Source organism: Sceloporus occidentalis, unplaced genomic scaffold (assembly GCF_023333645.1).
Source record: "Sceloporus occidentalis isolate IW3139 unplaced genomic scaffold, rSceOcc1.0.p SCAF_104, whole genome shotgun sequence".
NCBI classification, from domain to species: domain Eukaryota; kingdom Metazoa; phylum Chordata; class Lepidosauria; order Squamata; family Phrynosomatidae; genus Sceloporus; species Sceloporus occidentalis.
The window spans coordinates 3,427,317-3,442,182 of NW_028317084.1; the positions used below are offsets into that span (position 1 = coordinate 3,427,317).

The 14,866-nt window shown below is 40.3% G+C and overlaps 1 protein-coding gene across 2 annotated transcripts in view; it reads left to right on the forward strand.

The window, feature by feature from the left end:
* LPAR3 (lysophosphatidic acid receptor 3) overlaps positions 1-14,658 on the forward strand; it is a 40,673-nt gene extending 26,015 nt beyond the window's left edge. For both annotated transcript variants that reach the window (XM_089497567.1, XM_089497569.1), the window contains exon 3: positions 13,123-14,658. In XM_089497567.1, the coding sequence (XP_089353693.1) occupies positions 13,123-13,454 (332 nt within the window). In that variant the 3' untranslated portion in view covers positions 13,455-14,658. The remainder of the gene's footprint in view (positions 1-13,122) is intronic.
* The last annotated feature ends 208 nt before the right edge of the window (positions 14,659-14,866 follow it).

The window sequence follows — 14,866 nt, forward strand, 5'->3', positions numbered from 1 at the left end:
ACATTAATCCTCGTTTGCATTAGCTTCCCAGCCTGAGGCCTGCCATCAGCAACAGAACAATACACATGCAAATCACTCCTGCATTCCCAGGCTCACACAGTATATATATACCCAACTTTTTCCAGGCAAGCATTCTCTGAAGATGCCAGCCACAGATGCTGGCAAAACATCAGGAAGAAACTCTTCGAGAACATGGCCACATAGCCCGAAAAACCCACAAAAATGGTGGTTACTGGCTTTAGGATTAGTCTCTGAAGAATATTTATAAAACTGTCCATCTTTCATTCATGCTCTTCCTGAAGCTTTCCTTCCATTTCCCTTTATAAAGCAGTACTATGCATGAGTAAGTCACACACAGTTCAGTGGCACTTATACCCAGGTAAATTGTAGTAAGGGATTATGGCATGTGTGACTGGATTCTCACTTTACTCTTAATAGCCTTCAGATGGCCAGATGATATTAGGGGTGGGGACATGCCTTCTGATGCCATAGCTGCCAGCCAGCTCTCTAAGGAGATAATCTATCTCATGCATGCAGTGCCTTCCCCTGTTGAAGAAGATGCTGACAAAGTCCTCACTGAACTTTGTGGCTCATAATGCACTACTTGATTTATAGAATTCCCTGCTGGGAAAGATGGAGCCCCAGCTGAACTTTATGCTTCAAGGAGCAGTCTGTGAGCAATACAGATTTTGTCAGGCGTTGGCTTTGTTTCCTGTTTAGGAAGTGCAAGTGGAAGAAGCAAAGTGAAGCTGGGAATCTCTTCAACCATTGATCAGAAATAAGAGTGGGATTCCTCTATGCATTGCTCACTCACCCTAGTGAGGAGGGCATGTGATGCATTAGTGGTTGGGACTGGAAGAGATTCTTCCTCAGACTGGGCAGGAAATTTCCTAGGGCTGGATAAGGTCTGGCACCTCGAGGTTGCCTCCCATGACATACAGGATTGCAACCATAGTCCTTATATTGCTCTGTACCTAGTGTTCAGTTACTGCTTGTATGCCCTTTGTCAAAGCTGCAGGTGATCTAGCCCTATGGTTGAAGGATGCCTTATACAGGACATCTTTCCACAAATTCAGTGTCAGGCTTACATTGCCAGTTGAATGGGAGTATATAGTAATACAATGCATTGACTTTTTTTGTTTTTTAATGTTCTAGAATAGAGAAAATTCTTGGGCATGAGAAAATGAGTTGGTGTTCATAAATAGCAAGCACAGTGAAGGTCGGTGTGAAAGTCTTGTGGCTGCCTGTTAGACACTGAATAGCTTCTTTCATAATTTTGAATCTGCCAAGTACTGTGCTTTGCAGTACTGCCTTCTTGATTGGAGATAACAAAGAAGGCATTGCTCTGCCATGTGAGACACGATTCCTATTGCTATTGTAACAGTTCTAAGATAGCAGAAATACAGAGGCTGCCTCTGTTTTCCCAGCAAAAGTCTGCAGATGAAGCCGGCTTATCTGCCCAGTGCTATGCCCAAGGATACTGTTTCTTCACCCCCTTGACAACTGAACATGCTCTGGCAAAATTTAAACAGAGGGGAAATCAGAAGAAAAAATGCACCTACTAGTCCTGGCACAGTGAAATAGGCAAATAGGCATCTAGTTATCTAGAAAGTAATGTTTCCATTGTGATCCACAGTCATTGTTTCACTAAGCTCCAAACCTGTTGTAGTAACAATAATCTACCACAGTCTGATTTTATTTAGCATATGGAAAATTGTGCCTGAGAAACAAAGCACATGGTTGTACAAATAAGACTCTGGGCTCCATTTCTGCCCCTCCACCAGTTTTGAAAACTAAAGAAATGCATCAGCATGGCAGGACATATGTCACATGTATAAACGATGCATGCAGTGAGTGCTGGATCATTGTTTTAATTTGGTACACAGCAGTTTCAAATGTTCCTAACTTGTCAGGATCTGTTAGATAAAAGAAAACAACTGAGTGTATCTTGGGAGTTTAAAATCCTTCCAAACCTCCCCCATTTTTTCTCTAGGTGGTTTTACATTTCTTTTCCTTGTTATTCTTGCCTGTTGGGGCATGCTAGGCGATAACACCACAGGATGCCAGTACCAGTATTGTCCAAGAGGAAGTGTTGCTTGCTTAAATTAAGCAAATTTGTGGCATCTACTTAGCAATGGCATGAAAAACTATGGTTTTCCAGACAGGCAGTATAGCCCTTACCTGAAAAAAAGCTATGCCTCCCTGCCCCAATCTGTAATACAAAGACTTGACTTAAAGATTTTTAGTTCTAGAACTCTACTTCAGTGGTTAGCTGGAATAAGAGTGAGGAGTATTTTTGTTTCCTTTGCTGTTGAGAGAACCCAAATAAAATACCACATTTCTGGCATTTAAAAGAGAAGGACTTTTAGGACACAATTTTCAGAATACCCAGCAAGTGGGAAATTATATTTGGTAACACTGAACTATCATAGTACATGAGTTAAATGTATGTCATGCTAAGAGGCACTGTGACAAACAGATGTAGATGTTTTTGATGTTATGTGCTGTTAGGTTGGCTTTAGGACAGCCCTGTAAGCGAGACTCTTAAAGAGACCTGGGGCTCATTCCCACTTCTATTTAAAATGGTTTCCGATTTGCCTTCACTCTATGTTGGTAAATCGATTCCAAAAGATCCATCGTTCCCACTATGAAAGTGGATCTTTTCTTTTCATTATCCCCTTGTAATCGCTTCTTTTTTGGCACAATTGTCGTCCCCACTAGTTTGCACTATGTCAAAATGCATGTCAAGCTTTTGTGATGTGAGCGGCAATATATATATATATATATATATATATATATATATATATATGATAGAAGATTTGATTCAGTACTTTTGCAACTACTTGCCTCACTATGAGCTGCCATTGGATCACCTGGGTAACTGCAAGTAGTTGCAAAACCAATGAATCGAATCTTCTATCAAATCTGTTGTACTGTAGATTTCATCCTTTTGACTCTGGTCCAAACACATTCCAGAAATAATCCGGTTTGAGACCACTTTAACTGCCCTGGCTCAGTGCTAGGGAATTCTGAGAACCAAATCTATTAGAGAGCTCTGGTGCCACAATAAACCCAGGATTCTTTACCACTGAGCCAGGGCAATTAAAGCGGTCTCAAACTGGATTATTTCTGCAGTGCGGTTTGGACCTCTGTCACTTAAAAGTGAGAGTTATAGATCTGAGCCAGCCTTTCTCTGCACAGACCAGTGGCCCAGATCCAGTTGCTAAACTAAAGTAGACTGACTGAATCAATTGTTAAATGGTGACTTAATATTTATGTAAATGCCATTGATTTAGTGGGTCTAACTTTAGTTGGGATTACCTGAGTTATTAAAAAAAAATTAGTTGTTGTACTATAAGCACCAAGACTCTAAACAGGCCTATTTTCTTCAGCAATATTGTTTAAACTGTGTGACAATAGGTGAATAAATTTTCATGCATACACAGTGATATAGAAAACTTCAGTTGGATTTCTGCAGTCATTAAACAAACAGGAGGCTTGTCTGTTAGGAGAAAGTGGTTTCAATTCTATTTCTGAAAACTTCATTTCATGTAGGGACAGTTGGTTTTTATTACTTAGTTTTAAAATACTTGTCAAAGAACAAGTAGAATGACTACCTGATAAGCACACCCTTGATCAAATAAGCAGTACTAACAAGAATTGCAAAATGCCTCCAGGTAAATCCCCAATGCTCGTAATCTACTGTTTCTTTCATGTGTGCTTCATAGCCTTTTGGTGGGAAAAGAAGGGCTGAAATGATGTATGAGAAATACTTTATTCAGCTAATGGTGAACACGATGGCAGTATTTCTAATGACTTTGGTAAAACTGGGTAAGATTTGAAACAATTTACACTCTAATAACTTGTTTAGGAGAGCAGCAGCATTTTCTTTCAGGTTAGACGTCATCCCGATTACTAATCAGATGTTTCTAATTCCTTCTTCTATTATGTTGGGAGATTACCATCTAGATGAGTTTCTTAAATGACTCTTTCCACTCTCTGGATCTACGCATTTTAGTGCCTGAAAAGTCACAATGCGTTCCATTTATCCCAAGTGATCCAATGCCCACCTTTCTGTTTTAAATTATTTGTTTTCTTCTTGTCAGCCATTGATTGATTTATATTGCCTGGTTGGTGAATGTTTCTCTTTAGCTTGTGCAAGAATTCGGTCCAGGTTACCTTCCTGATTTCCAAGAAAACAAGCCAGAAATGTTGATCATTATGTACTTTATGTTCCATTGGAAGACTGATATCTAGAGGAATGTTTGCTGTGTTTTGTTACCTTTTATAGAAATTATATCAGATATGTACATCGGTAGAAATTATCATGTTTTCTAATCTCCTTGGACAGATGACAGATACCTGTATATACTCGACTATATGTCGACCTCATGTATAAGTCGAAGCAAGTTTTGGGGCCAAAATTATGGATTTTGTTATGACCTGTGGATAAGTCGAAGGTAAAATTTAGGGGTATACAGCAAAGGATCTAAAGGATGAAGCAAAGCCAAACAATGTCAAAGAACTTACCAAATTCCAGCAGACATAACTCTTAAGACTGGATGGATGAGAGAGCAGAGGGGGTCAGTGCCTCACATATTATACTCTTGCTTTTCATCAGGAGATGGTTTCTTCTTTTAAATAAGAGTTAAGATACAATACTTATATTGACCCGTGGATAAGTCAGCTCATGTTTTTGGGTCAGTTTTTTGACCTAAATGTCTAGACTTATACATGAGTATATACAGTACATTTGCCTGGCCAAGGTAGGAGATAGTGGAGAAAATTAGATAGCCTTGGATAACAATTACCCATACGCAGTTCTGTTGATGTAATCTGTAATGTTTTGAGGTCCAAGTGCCGTATGATGGGGTGAGCTCCTGTCACTAGTTCCAGATTTTGCCATCCTAGAAATTTGAAAGCAAATTTATTTTGGCATAAGGTTTTGGGTCTAGAGGCTACTTCATCAGATGCATGATATAATGTATCCATTGCACTGGAAGGGCTATTGTAAGCAGTGAAATGTATTTATTAGTTTTTTGCAGGAGTCTTTGGTGTTTTTCTGCATCAGACCAACATGGCCATATCACTCTGGAAAAGGAGAAAAATGAATTACATCTTCATACACATTTATTATTGGCTTATGAAAATCATTGCAACCTGTAGTAGCTTAAGAAGTCTGTAAAATGTTATCAATAATATACATGTGTGCATCAAAACTGCAATGTGGAGTGCTCCCACTTCAGGATGGTAGATAGTTAAGACGTAACAGGATACTCCATTTCATCTTTGTTGTACATCTTTTCATGCCCACTCTCCCTGTAAACACTTTTCTATAGTCATTGATGTGATCTCTTCCGGCAGGCCTTCCCAGAATAGATCCTGGTCATGTAACGCTCCCCCCACAGACATATACAAATTAAGACTCTGCCCACCGTTATTTTATTATTGTAGTATTGTTTTTAGATTTTTATTTGTAATTTTAATGGATGGAATTGTTTAATCCTTTTTTAAGGGGGGGGAATTGTATAGTATTTTTTAAAGGTTGTACACCGCTTTGATTGTGGAAACAAAAAGTGGGATATAAATTAAAGTATTATTATTATTATTATTATTATTATTATTATTATTATCCTCATTGGTCAGTATTTGAAAGGGTATTTCGTGGAGTGGGTGGAAGCAAAAGCTTTTTTATTCTCCAACTTTAAGGTTTTTCTGAGCTGATACCTCTCTTTTGTGTGTTTGTCTTTTTGCCTTTATAGAAATTGGCATTCTTTCCCTGAATATTTTGTGACAGAAGTGGCATAATCATATTGGGAAGTTTAGTTTAACTTTCATAGTTCAGTGGATGGTTAGGCCAAGATCCTAATGTGCAGTTTGGTAGCATAAACCAACACCCATGTAGATATGTGCTATGCAACTTTTATTGTAAATGATGACATTTGCATTTGATGGCTGAGTTCCTGCATTGGGAGATGTAGCCATAGAGACAAAACCTACCTCAAAACCTACCTGTTCATCACAGATGCCTGTTGATTGCACTCAGCAACAGGAAGAGAGCTGGAACACCTCCATTCGTTCCCAACTCTTTGGCTCTGTCAGGATGGAGGCTGTGCAATTGGAATGGTGGAGTTGCAGGGGACCTCTGGTCATTTCATGCACAGTGACCAAAAAAGTGGTTTGAGTGCTGCTGGATTCTGAACAACAGGGTTTGATTCCCCACTCAGCCATGAAAATGTGCTGGCTGACTTGGGCAATTCACTTACTCTCAGGAAACCCTGTGATAGGTTTGCCCTGGGGCGTGGGGGTGGTAATGTTTTCCTGCGTGGCAGGGGGTTGGACTTGATAACCCTTGAGGTCTCTTCAAATTCTATGATTCTATGATTAGGGAGATTGCTAAAAAGTCTGAAAGGCAGAAGAATCTGAGTTTCAAAAAGGAAAGCCTGTGTATCTCAAACCAGTCTAGACTTCACTCCAAATCTCAGAAATGAATTTTATGATTAGGATCACGGTAATGAAGAAATGACTTAAAAACAGATAACAGCAATAAAGGCAAACATGTGTGCATGTGCACCCACAAGTGCATGTGTGTGCATGCATGTCTCCAAGTTGCCTGTCGACCTATGGCAATCCCATGTATTTCATAGACAAGAAATACTCAAGCGGTGATTTTGCCAGTTCCTTCCTCTGAAATATAGCCCTCAGCACCTGGTATTCACAGCAAGGTAATTACTGAACAGGATATCAGCTGGCACATCTGTCAATTTGCTTTTTTATCTCTGTATTGTCTCCATTGCACAACATGGAATGCTCAATGGCAATCAAATTGTTCAGGCTGTTGCTGAAATTCCAGTGGATAAAGTGGTCAATTAAAGACATTGCCAAATAATCACAACAGGCCAGGAAAGCAAAATGATAAGCACAATGATTATATTTGCAAAACTACATTTCTATAGCTGTGAGCTATAGAAATTGCATAACATGAAAAAGTACACTCATATTTGTACGAGAACATATTTGCATGTATCACATGAATAGAATTCTGGCCCACATATACAGAAGCCTGACCTTCATGTCTGACTTGTTAAAGGAATTTCTATAATCTTTGCTATTTTTTCTCTTAAAAAATTAAAGACGGAGTTCAACTGAGTTACTGATTCAGGTGTGTCTCTGGGGGTGTAGGCTGCACTAGGTGACACCCTGAGCTGGGAGGGTGACACTACTGTTCGCCAAACATCCATATTTTGCCATAAACAAGCTGTAGCATTTGTCTGCGTCCCTTTAAAATGCTGGAGAGAGTGAGGAAAGGCTCAGTGGGAGGACGAAGGAGAGGCATTTTTTAAAAATCAAAATTAAATTTTTTAAATGTTACAATTTTCTTTTAGTTTTCTTTTAAAAAAACATATCTTACAAAATTTTCACTTTAACCACACCATACATAAATATATTTAGGCTGTGTGTGTACAATAATGTAATTTAAAGGCGTAAATTGCATTTTGCTAGTTGTTTATATCACAACTATTTCCATTACGTACAGAGATATATGGGAATTACTATTTGTGAGTAACATTAGTACAAGAATTATTGCTAAGGATTCTGTATAGTATGGTGTGGGAAGAGGTCAGTGGGAGGGCTGCCACCACGAGTCACCGCACTGGGGGATGCCAACCTAGTGATGCCACTGTACTGACTGGGGCATTCTGGGAGCTGTAGACAAAAATGTAATTTCACCAGGCTGTGTTAAGGTATTTCTTCAATTCTGCATGCAAATTACAGCTAGAGGAGCCTCCTAGCCAAAAAAAAAAAAAAAAAAAACCCCAAAAAAAAAAACCCACAGAGACTTTTGAAAAGAAAGGATATGACATTCCAGGCAAGCCAGCACTTGACTTCAGTTTGCTAACCTGAAGTGTGCTTGGCAGGTCTGTCCTAACATGCCTATATGTGAACTTTTGAAAGCCTCCCCTCACTCCCTCCCTCTATGAATTTACATAGCTCACATAGATGGCTGGGTGTTGTGCAAAGGAGCAGAGTGCCTGCTTAAAAAGTTTTAACTAGTGATTGAATATATTGAATACGGGAGCTAATTTTTGGATCTGAAAAGCTCGCTGGTGAGAGAAGTTAAACACATGGCTGTTGGGAAAGGTGGAATTTTTGTATGCAAGTGAAAGTGAGATATGCTACAGCAATGGTACTCAAACTTTTTGCCTTGAGACTTTCCTTTAAATGTACATGTGGGTATTGTGCCCCCCCCCACTCAATGTAGTTTATGAATAAAAATATTTTACTTATTTAGTATGCATATTTTAATTCACATGTTTATGTTTACAGTTGGACCTCAGTATCCGTGGACTTGCCATCTGCAGATTTGAGCTGCCGCGAACAGCAAGCCTGGATTGTCCCCAACAGCTGCATGTGCACATGACCATGCTGCCATTTGGGACAGCCCTGCTGTGCCCAGTGATGGCACGTGCACACTGCTTCACTGCCATTAGGGACAATGGGACTTCACCTGAAATTCTGTTGTCCCGAATGGGCAGCACAGCCGTGTGCACACATTGCCATTTTACACATTAAAAATTTGAGAAGAGGAAAAGGGAGGATCAGAGCCTCCAAGTTGAGCAGCTCTTGCAACCCCCCTCCAGCATCCTGCCCCACTGTTTGATCCACAGACAAAATCCTGTTGGGGCTGGACTGTAACTATGACAGAGCACATGTTTGTCTCATAGAAGGTCCCAAAGTGGCTGACCCTACCATTGGGCAGATTGAGGCAACTGCCATGCAAGGTGGATCCTGTGGAAGACACAGTAGTGGCAAAGCATTGGAAGAGAGAATGGCTAGTCCTTAATCCTGGATTCATTACCTGAATTTTTCTGTTAAAAGGATCAAACAGCTATGATGGACAAGGGCTTTGTTTGTCCAAGCAGCTGGGAACTGCTGCCGGCCAAAGCTAGGTATAAGGCCACTTCCTTGGTTTCTGAACCACTAAGGGCACAGTTCCCAATCCTGCAACTGCCATGTAATTACTATGATCTTTTTATTCTGCACAATTATAGCACTATGATTCTACATTAATAATAATACATGTAGTTTATTTATACCTCCCGCCTCTCCCACGGATCAAGGTGGGATTACAACCTTAAAAGACACTTAGTACAATTTACAGTCAATACAACAATAAAATACTAACACTGAATTTACCAAAAATTCCTATTAGTTCTCTAAAAATTACAATCCGTCCATTAGCCAACAATCAGAGACATTAACTGCTATGGCTGTATCCTATAATGCCTTACCAAACCACAATCCTGGGGATAGCAATTCCCAAACTTGGGTCCTCCAGGTGTTTTGGAGTTCCACTCCCAGAAGCCCTAGCCAGCTTGGCCAACACTCAGGGAATCTGACGGCTGAAGTTCAAAACATTTGGAGGACCAAAATTGGGGAATCACTGCACTAAAGTTCTCTGGCAGAGAATTTTAAGTACCTTTCCCTAAAGTGCAATTTCCAGGATTCCTTAGGATATAGCCATAGCAGATAAAGTGAATCATAGTGCTATAACTGTGTACTGTACTGTGAAAGGGCCCCTGGTACTATAATGTTTGTGATATGGCAGGACCATTGTCTCATGTGCTTCTGAATGCAAGAAGATAAATCATTTTGATCTTAGGAAAATCAAGCATGAGTGCACCATTAGCATAGGAGTACTGTAGGTAAAATGTACTTAAACTTTTTATTTTTAATAAGAAATAAATATAGTGACATGCTGAAGCTATATATAATGGTGCAGGGGGAGGATGATGCCTTGGGACTAAGCTCACTATCCTGAAACTGTTCAGTTGTGGATGGCTTCAGCATATCATTATATTCCTCCTCCTCTAAAGTAACTTTCCCATTTTGCTCATAGGTTAGATGGAGTGTGACAGAATGCCGCACTAACTAGGCCTTTGGTCTGGTTGAGCAAGGGTTATGTTCTTAAGTGGAAAATTAACCTCTAGGACATGCTTAGATCATTTATCTTTAAATCTGGTCTGGTCAAGGGATATGCAGCCCATCACAAGAATGTTTCCTCCTTGCTACAGGTTTATTTGTTGAAATATTTATTTGCAGACTTTAGGGGGGGAGGGGGAAAGCACGGGTTTCAAAATGTAAGCTTTGGAGAGAGCAAGCAGCACTTCCTCTGTGCATCTTATATAGATGGCCTTCTGTACAAAGCTATAATTTTTCTATTTTTGTAAACTAGGCAGCAATTGTGGCTTGGGCTAAGCACATGCTGGTTGCAAGTAGGTTCTCTCTCCCCTCTTTTGCACAGAATGACAAACTGGCAGTGTTGGCATAGGAGGGTGGTACAATTCGGCTGTTTTTAAAAAAGTATTTATTGTGTTTTCTGGCTGTTGTCTTTTTAAATGTTGTAAGATAGGTTAGATAAGCGGAAATCATATTACAGTCAGCCCACCATATCCATTGATTTTTCATCCACAGTTTGAACATCCATTGCTTGCTTATATTTAAAAGACGAGGGAGTTTATCACATGGGAGGAATTTCTCTTAATTTCGTATGAAAAGAAAGTGGGGCCAGAATGCATTCACATGAATTCGCTAATTCAGCGAATTTACATGAATTCGAATTGCGTTCGAACTGACTTCCCATTGCCTGAAAATAGCTTGCTGTTGCCTGAAATTGTTTGTGGTAGTCTATCATGCAATAACGTGAAACCCCATGATTGCATTCGGATTGCCATTGGTTTATAATTCCAATTTCCCTTGTCTGATAAACTCCATATAAATTCCAAACGGCAAACCTTGATTTTGCCATTTTTTATAAGGGACACCATTTTACTACCACATTGTATTTAACTGGACTTGAACATCCACGGATTTTGGTATCCACAGGGTGGTGGTGGTCTGGAACCAAGCTATTACCAAGGGCTCACTGTAAACAATATATTGTGTTAAAAACAGATTTTAAACATTTTAACCTGGCAGGCACCTAAACAACATGAGTGTTGGTGCCAGTCAGATCTCCAAGAGGAGAACATTCCACAGTTGGGATGCCACAGCTGAGAAAGCCACTTGCAAGTCCTGACAGTGTATCTCTCACTGATGGGACATGGAGAATCCCTCCCCCAGCAGATCTTAGTCCTCGGGTGGGTAAATGTGCAGAGAGGCACTCAAGTATCAAGGTCCCAAGCCATTTAGGGCTTTAAATGCCACTCTGAATATAAACCGGAAATGTATTGACAGCCATTCAATAGATTGGCATTACATACTGTCTAAGATACTCCAATCAGCAGTTGAAGTGCTGTGTTTTGGACTAACTGTAGCTTCCAAGTCTTCTTCAAGGGCAGCCTCATAAAGGGCACATTACCGTAGTTTAATTGGGACGTTACCATGAACTACTGTGGCTAGGTTTCCAATCTCCAGGAAGGACCATAGCTGGTGAAATAAACTCCTGGGTTAGTTTTTCTAACTTGCTGAGATGTGACTTATGTATTCTGACCAGTGTAACCATTCTGTCTTGTAGTCTTTTTCACAGAAAAGTCTAGGATGTGTCTCTAGTTCTGATACAGTATTGGAAGTGTGAATCATAGAATCATAGAGTTGGGGTCAGCCCCATGCCATATCTTCACAGCCAGCTGTAGCACATAAGGAGGTACTGGGATGTCACAAATGGGTGCAGTGGGGAGGGAAGTTCCATCATTACAGCAGACATTCCCTAGTACAGTGTTATATTTAAGACATGGATTAAGAGCAAGGGTGGCCCTCCATATTTTAGACTGCCAGTGTTACAATCCTTCACCATTGGCTATGCTAGCTAGGGTCTGTTGTACCACCAGGAGGATCACAATTGTCCAACCCTAGCTGGGCCACAATTTGCTGCTCTCTTTCTCCTATCTCCCTTTCCTCTTCTTCTTTTTTTTTTTGTCATCTTCACTACTTTGAAAAAAAAAGGTAACGAGGGCAACTTCCTCTGGGTTTGTATGATGGAGTGAGGGAGAGTTCCAGCAACTACTGAGAAGAGGAAAAACCACACTGCTGTTTGTCCTTAGAATACGGGGAGGGATTATGGAGAAAGTATCTTGAACCAAACAAAACAAGTTAGCAACTCCTTTCAGAATAGCACCTGATTACTTAGAATTGTATATAGTGATGATGCTTGGCTTGAATTTATATCTCTTGTAACATGCAAGTCATATAAGTCAATCAATAAAACATTGTTTGTTGCTTTTAATGGCGCTGAACAGAAGGGGTTAAACATAAAAGTAGCTTTGTGAATACTGTCAGAGAGTTTTGAAGGATGAAACTCAAAGGGAGGTTGGATCCTCTCCTGGCTGTTCTTGGGACTGGAGGTTTCAGATCAGGTTGGGTGCACTGCAGAGAAAGAGACACTGAAAATCATTTGCTGTGCTTGCATTTCCTTACTAACTTTGCCTGCCTCTTTTCTTTGGTTGCCCAAATTGTATTTCTCAGTGCTCATCAGAAGCTTTAAGTTACTGCAATGCTGGACATTTGAGAACAAAGGAAAATTTCGAGGGAGGATTTTTAATTTTTTAAATTATTTTTTAATTTTACAATACAAATTATTACACTTTCTTCATACAAATATATGCTTTAACACTTTGCTTATTTTATACTAAATATCACCTCAGTGCACCTCTCCCCCGGAGCCATTCCCATCCATATACTCCAACCAAAACTTTAATTCATCTCGTGAAGGTAATTTTCTATCTTCTTTTCTTAATACATTTTCAATAAATTTTTTGAGAGAGGATTTTTATTGGCGGGCAATGACCCCCCCCCCCTTCACCCAATAGCTGGTTTGTGAGTGAAATATGCTCTCTGGGGCTCTGTGTTGTCTTAGCTATTGTGGGTTCACGGGCCCATGGGAAAATGTGGTGCTCAGATATGATTTCTCGTGCAAAGGAAGTGTAGAAAGGGAGAGAATTCAAGTCGTAACAAAGCTCAGCCACCATGATATTCTATTGGTGAGCAATATTTTGTGTGGATGCACTACTACTCTTTGACACTTTAGCCATATATATTCAGGTGAGACAGAATGCTTTTTGAAAATCTACACTTACATAACCTCAATCTTTGTATTTTATTTTTCTCTTCTTCCTTTGACAGGTGCCTTCGTTGTGTGTTGGACCCCCGGTCTAGTTGTTCTGCTTCTCGATGGCTTGAATTGCACTCGTTGTGAGGTTCAGAATGTGAAAAGGTGGTTTCTTCTCCTGGCTCTGCTGAATTCTGTCATGAATCCAATCATTTACTCTTTCAAAGACGATGAGATGTCAAGTACTATGAGGCACATGATCTGCTGCTCTTTCGGGGACAGAAACCAGGAGCGCCGGTCTTCCAGGATTCCCTCCACAGTGCTCAACAGGAGCACAGATTCTTCCAGCCAATACTTTGAAAATGGCATTGGCCAAGGGGCTATCAGTAGTAAAGAAAATGCCTGAGTAACTTTGTTTCTCTTGAAGTTGTGAACTTCAGGAGGGAGTCATGTGCAATGACAGCAACTAGCTGGGACCTGCTTACCCTAAATTTCAGTGTTGAAACACTAGAAGACTATATTGTATGCGCCAAACCCCAAATCACAGGGCTACTTGACATCTTTGTAAATAATTACTAAAGGCAGAAAAAATGCACTTGAAGGAATGAAAAAGAATGGGAAGAGTGTTTCTTTAAAGTGTAGAAAAAGCACAACCTACATTGTGAAGTGTTCCTTCCTCAGAGGTGTAGTTATCACAAAGGTGGTTCACCTGTGTCTGGACTGTACCATTACAAACTCTTTTCTTGTGACTGAATGCTTCTTCATTCAGGTGAGGGGGGGTAGCACATAGCTAAATAGAATGACAGGGAGAAGAGTTATGTACAGTTGGCCCTCTGTATCCAAAGATTCTTTATCCATGGATTCAAGCACTCATGGCTTTAAAATATTCAAAAAATATATAAAGAAACATTGGTTTTTCCATTATATATAATTGACACCATTTCACTATGCCATTGTATTTAATGGGACTTGAACATCAAACCTTTTTTGGTATCTACAGGAGGTTATGGAACCAACTCCCAGTGGTTTTCTCCATATAGTGCTGTGGATCATTTCATCATGGGAGCTACCCCATGCTTGCAATGCAAAATGGCATAGTCCAGCAGGACAAGCCTTTGACAAAGGGAGGAAACCACTTCATGAGATGAACATGACTAGTAGGTGGATGGATAATTGTGGCAGCAGTCTCTTGTTCCTGAACCTCCCAGACATTGTCTCTTGGAGGACATCCCTCACCCCTAAACTGGTCTCCTACCTTCAGGTATAGTGGAGATTCTTACTCCATTGCCTGGTTGGCAGTCAAGTCAGTTTCTTTACATTGAATGGGGTAGGGGCTCCATATTGTCTTTCATAACGGGCAGCAACCTCAGTGAGAACCAACCCAGAGTTGATCTCTGGTTCCATGCATGTTTCCTTCAAAGTCCGTCCCATATTGCCAAAGTGATATGATTTCCAATTGAATGGCATGAATTGTTGCTTAATGTCCCATTTGAATTTGGTGGGACTTTTTTCTGGATGTAAACATTTATAGGATCAGGCTGTTCAGTTCTCTGCAGTGTACAATGTGCATGCTTCTACAATTAAACATATTGGCCTGTTACAGACTGCCAAAATAAAGCTGCTTCGGGTCTCTTTGGAGGTATGCTGTTTAAATGATGCATGCATCCTAAGAATCCGGAAGCTGCACCAAAGCTGCACTCCAGTGCTTAGGAATGGAGTGTGGCTCTGGTGCGACCTCCAGACTCTTAGGACTCATGCATCATTTAAACAGCATACCTCCAAAGAGACCCGAAGCAGCTTTATTTTGGCAGTCTGTAA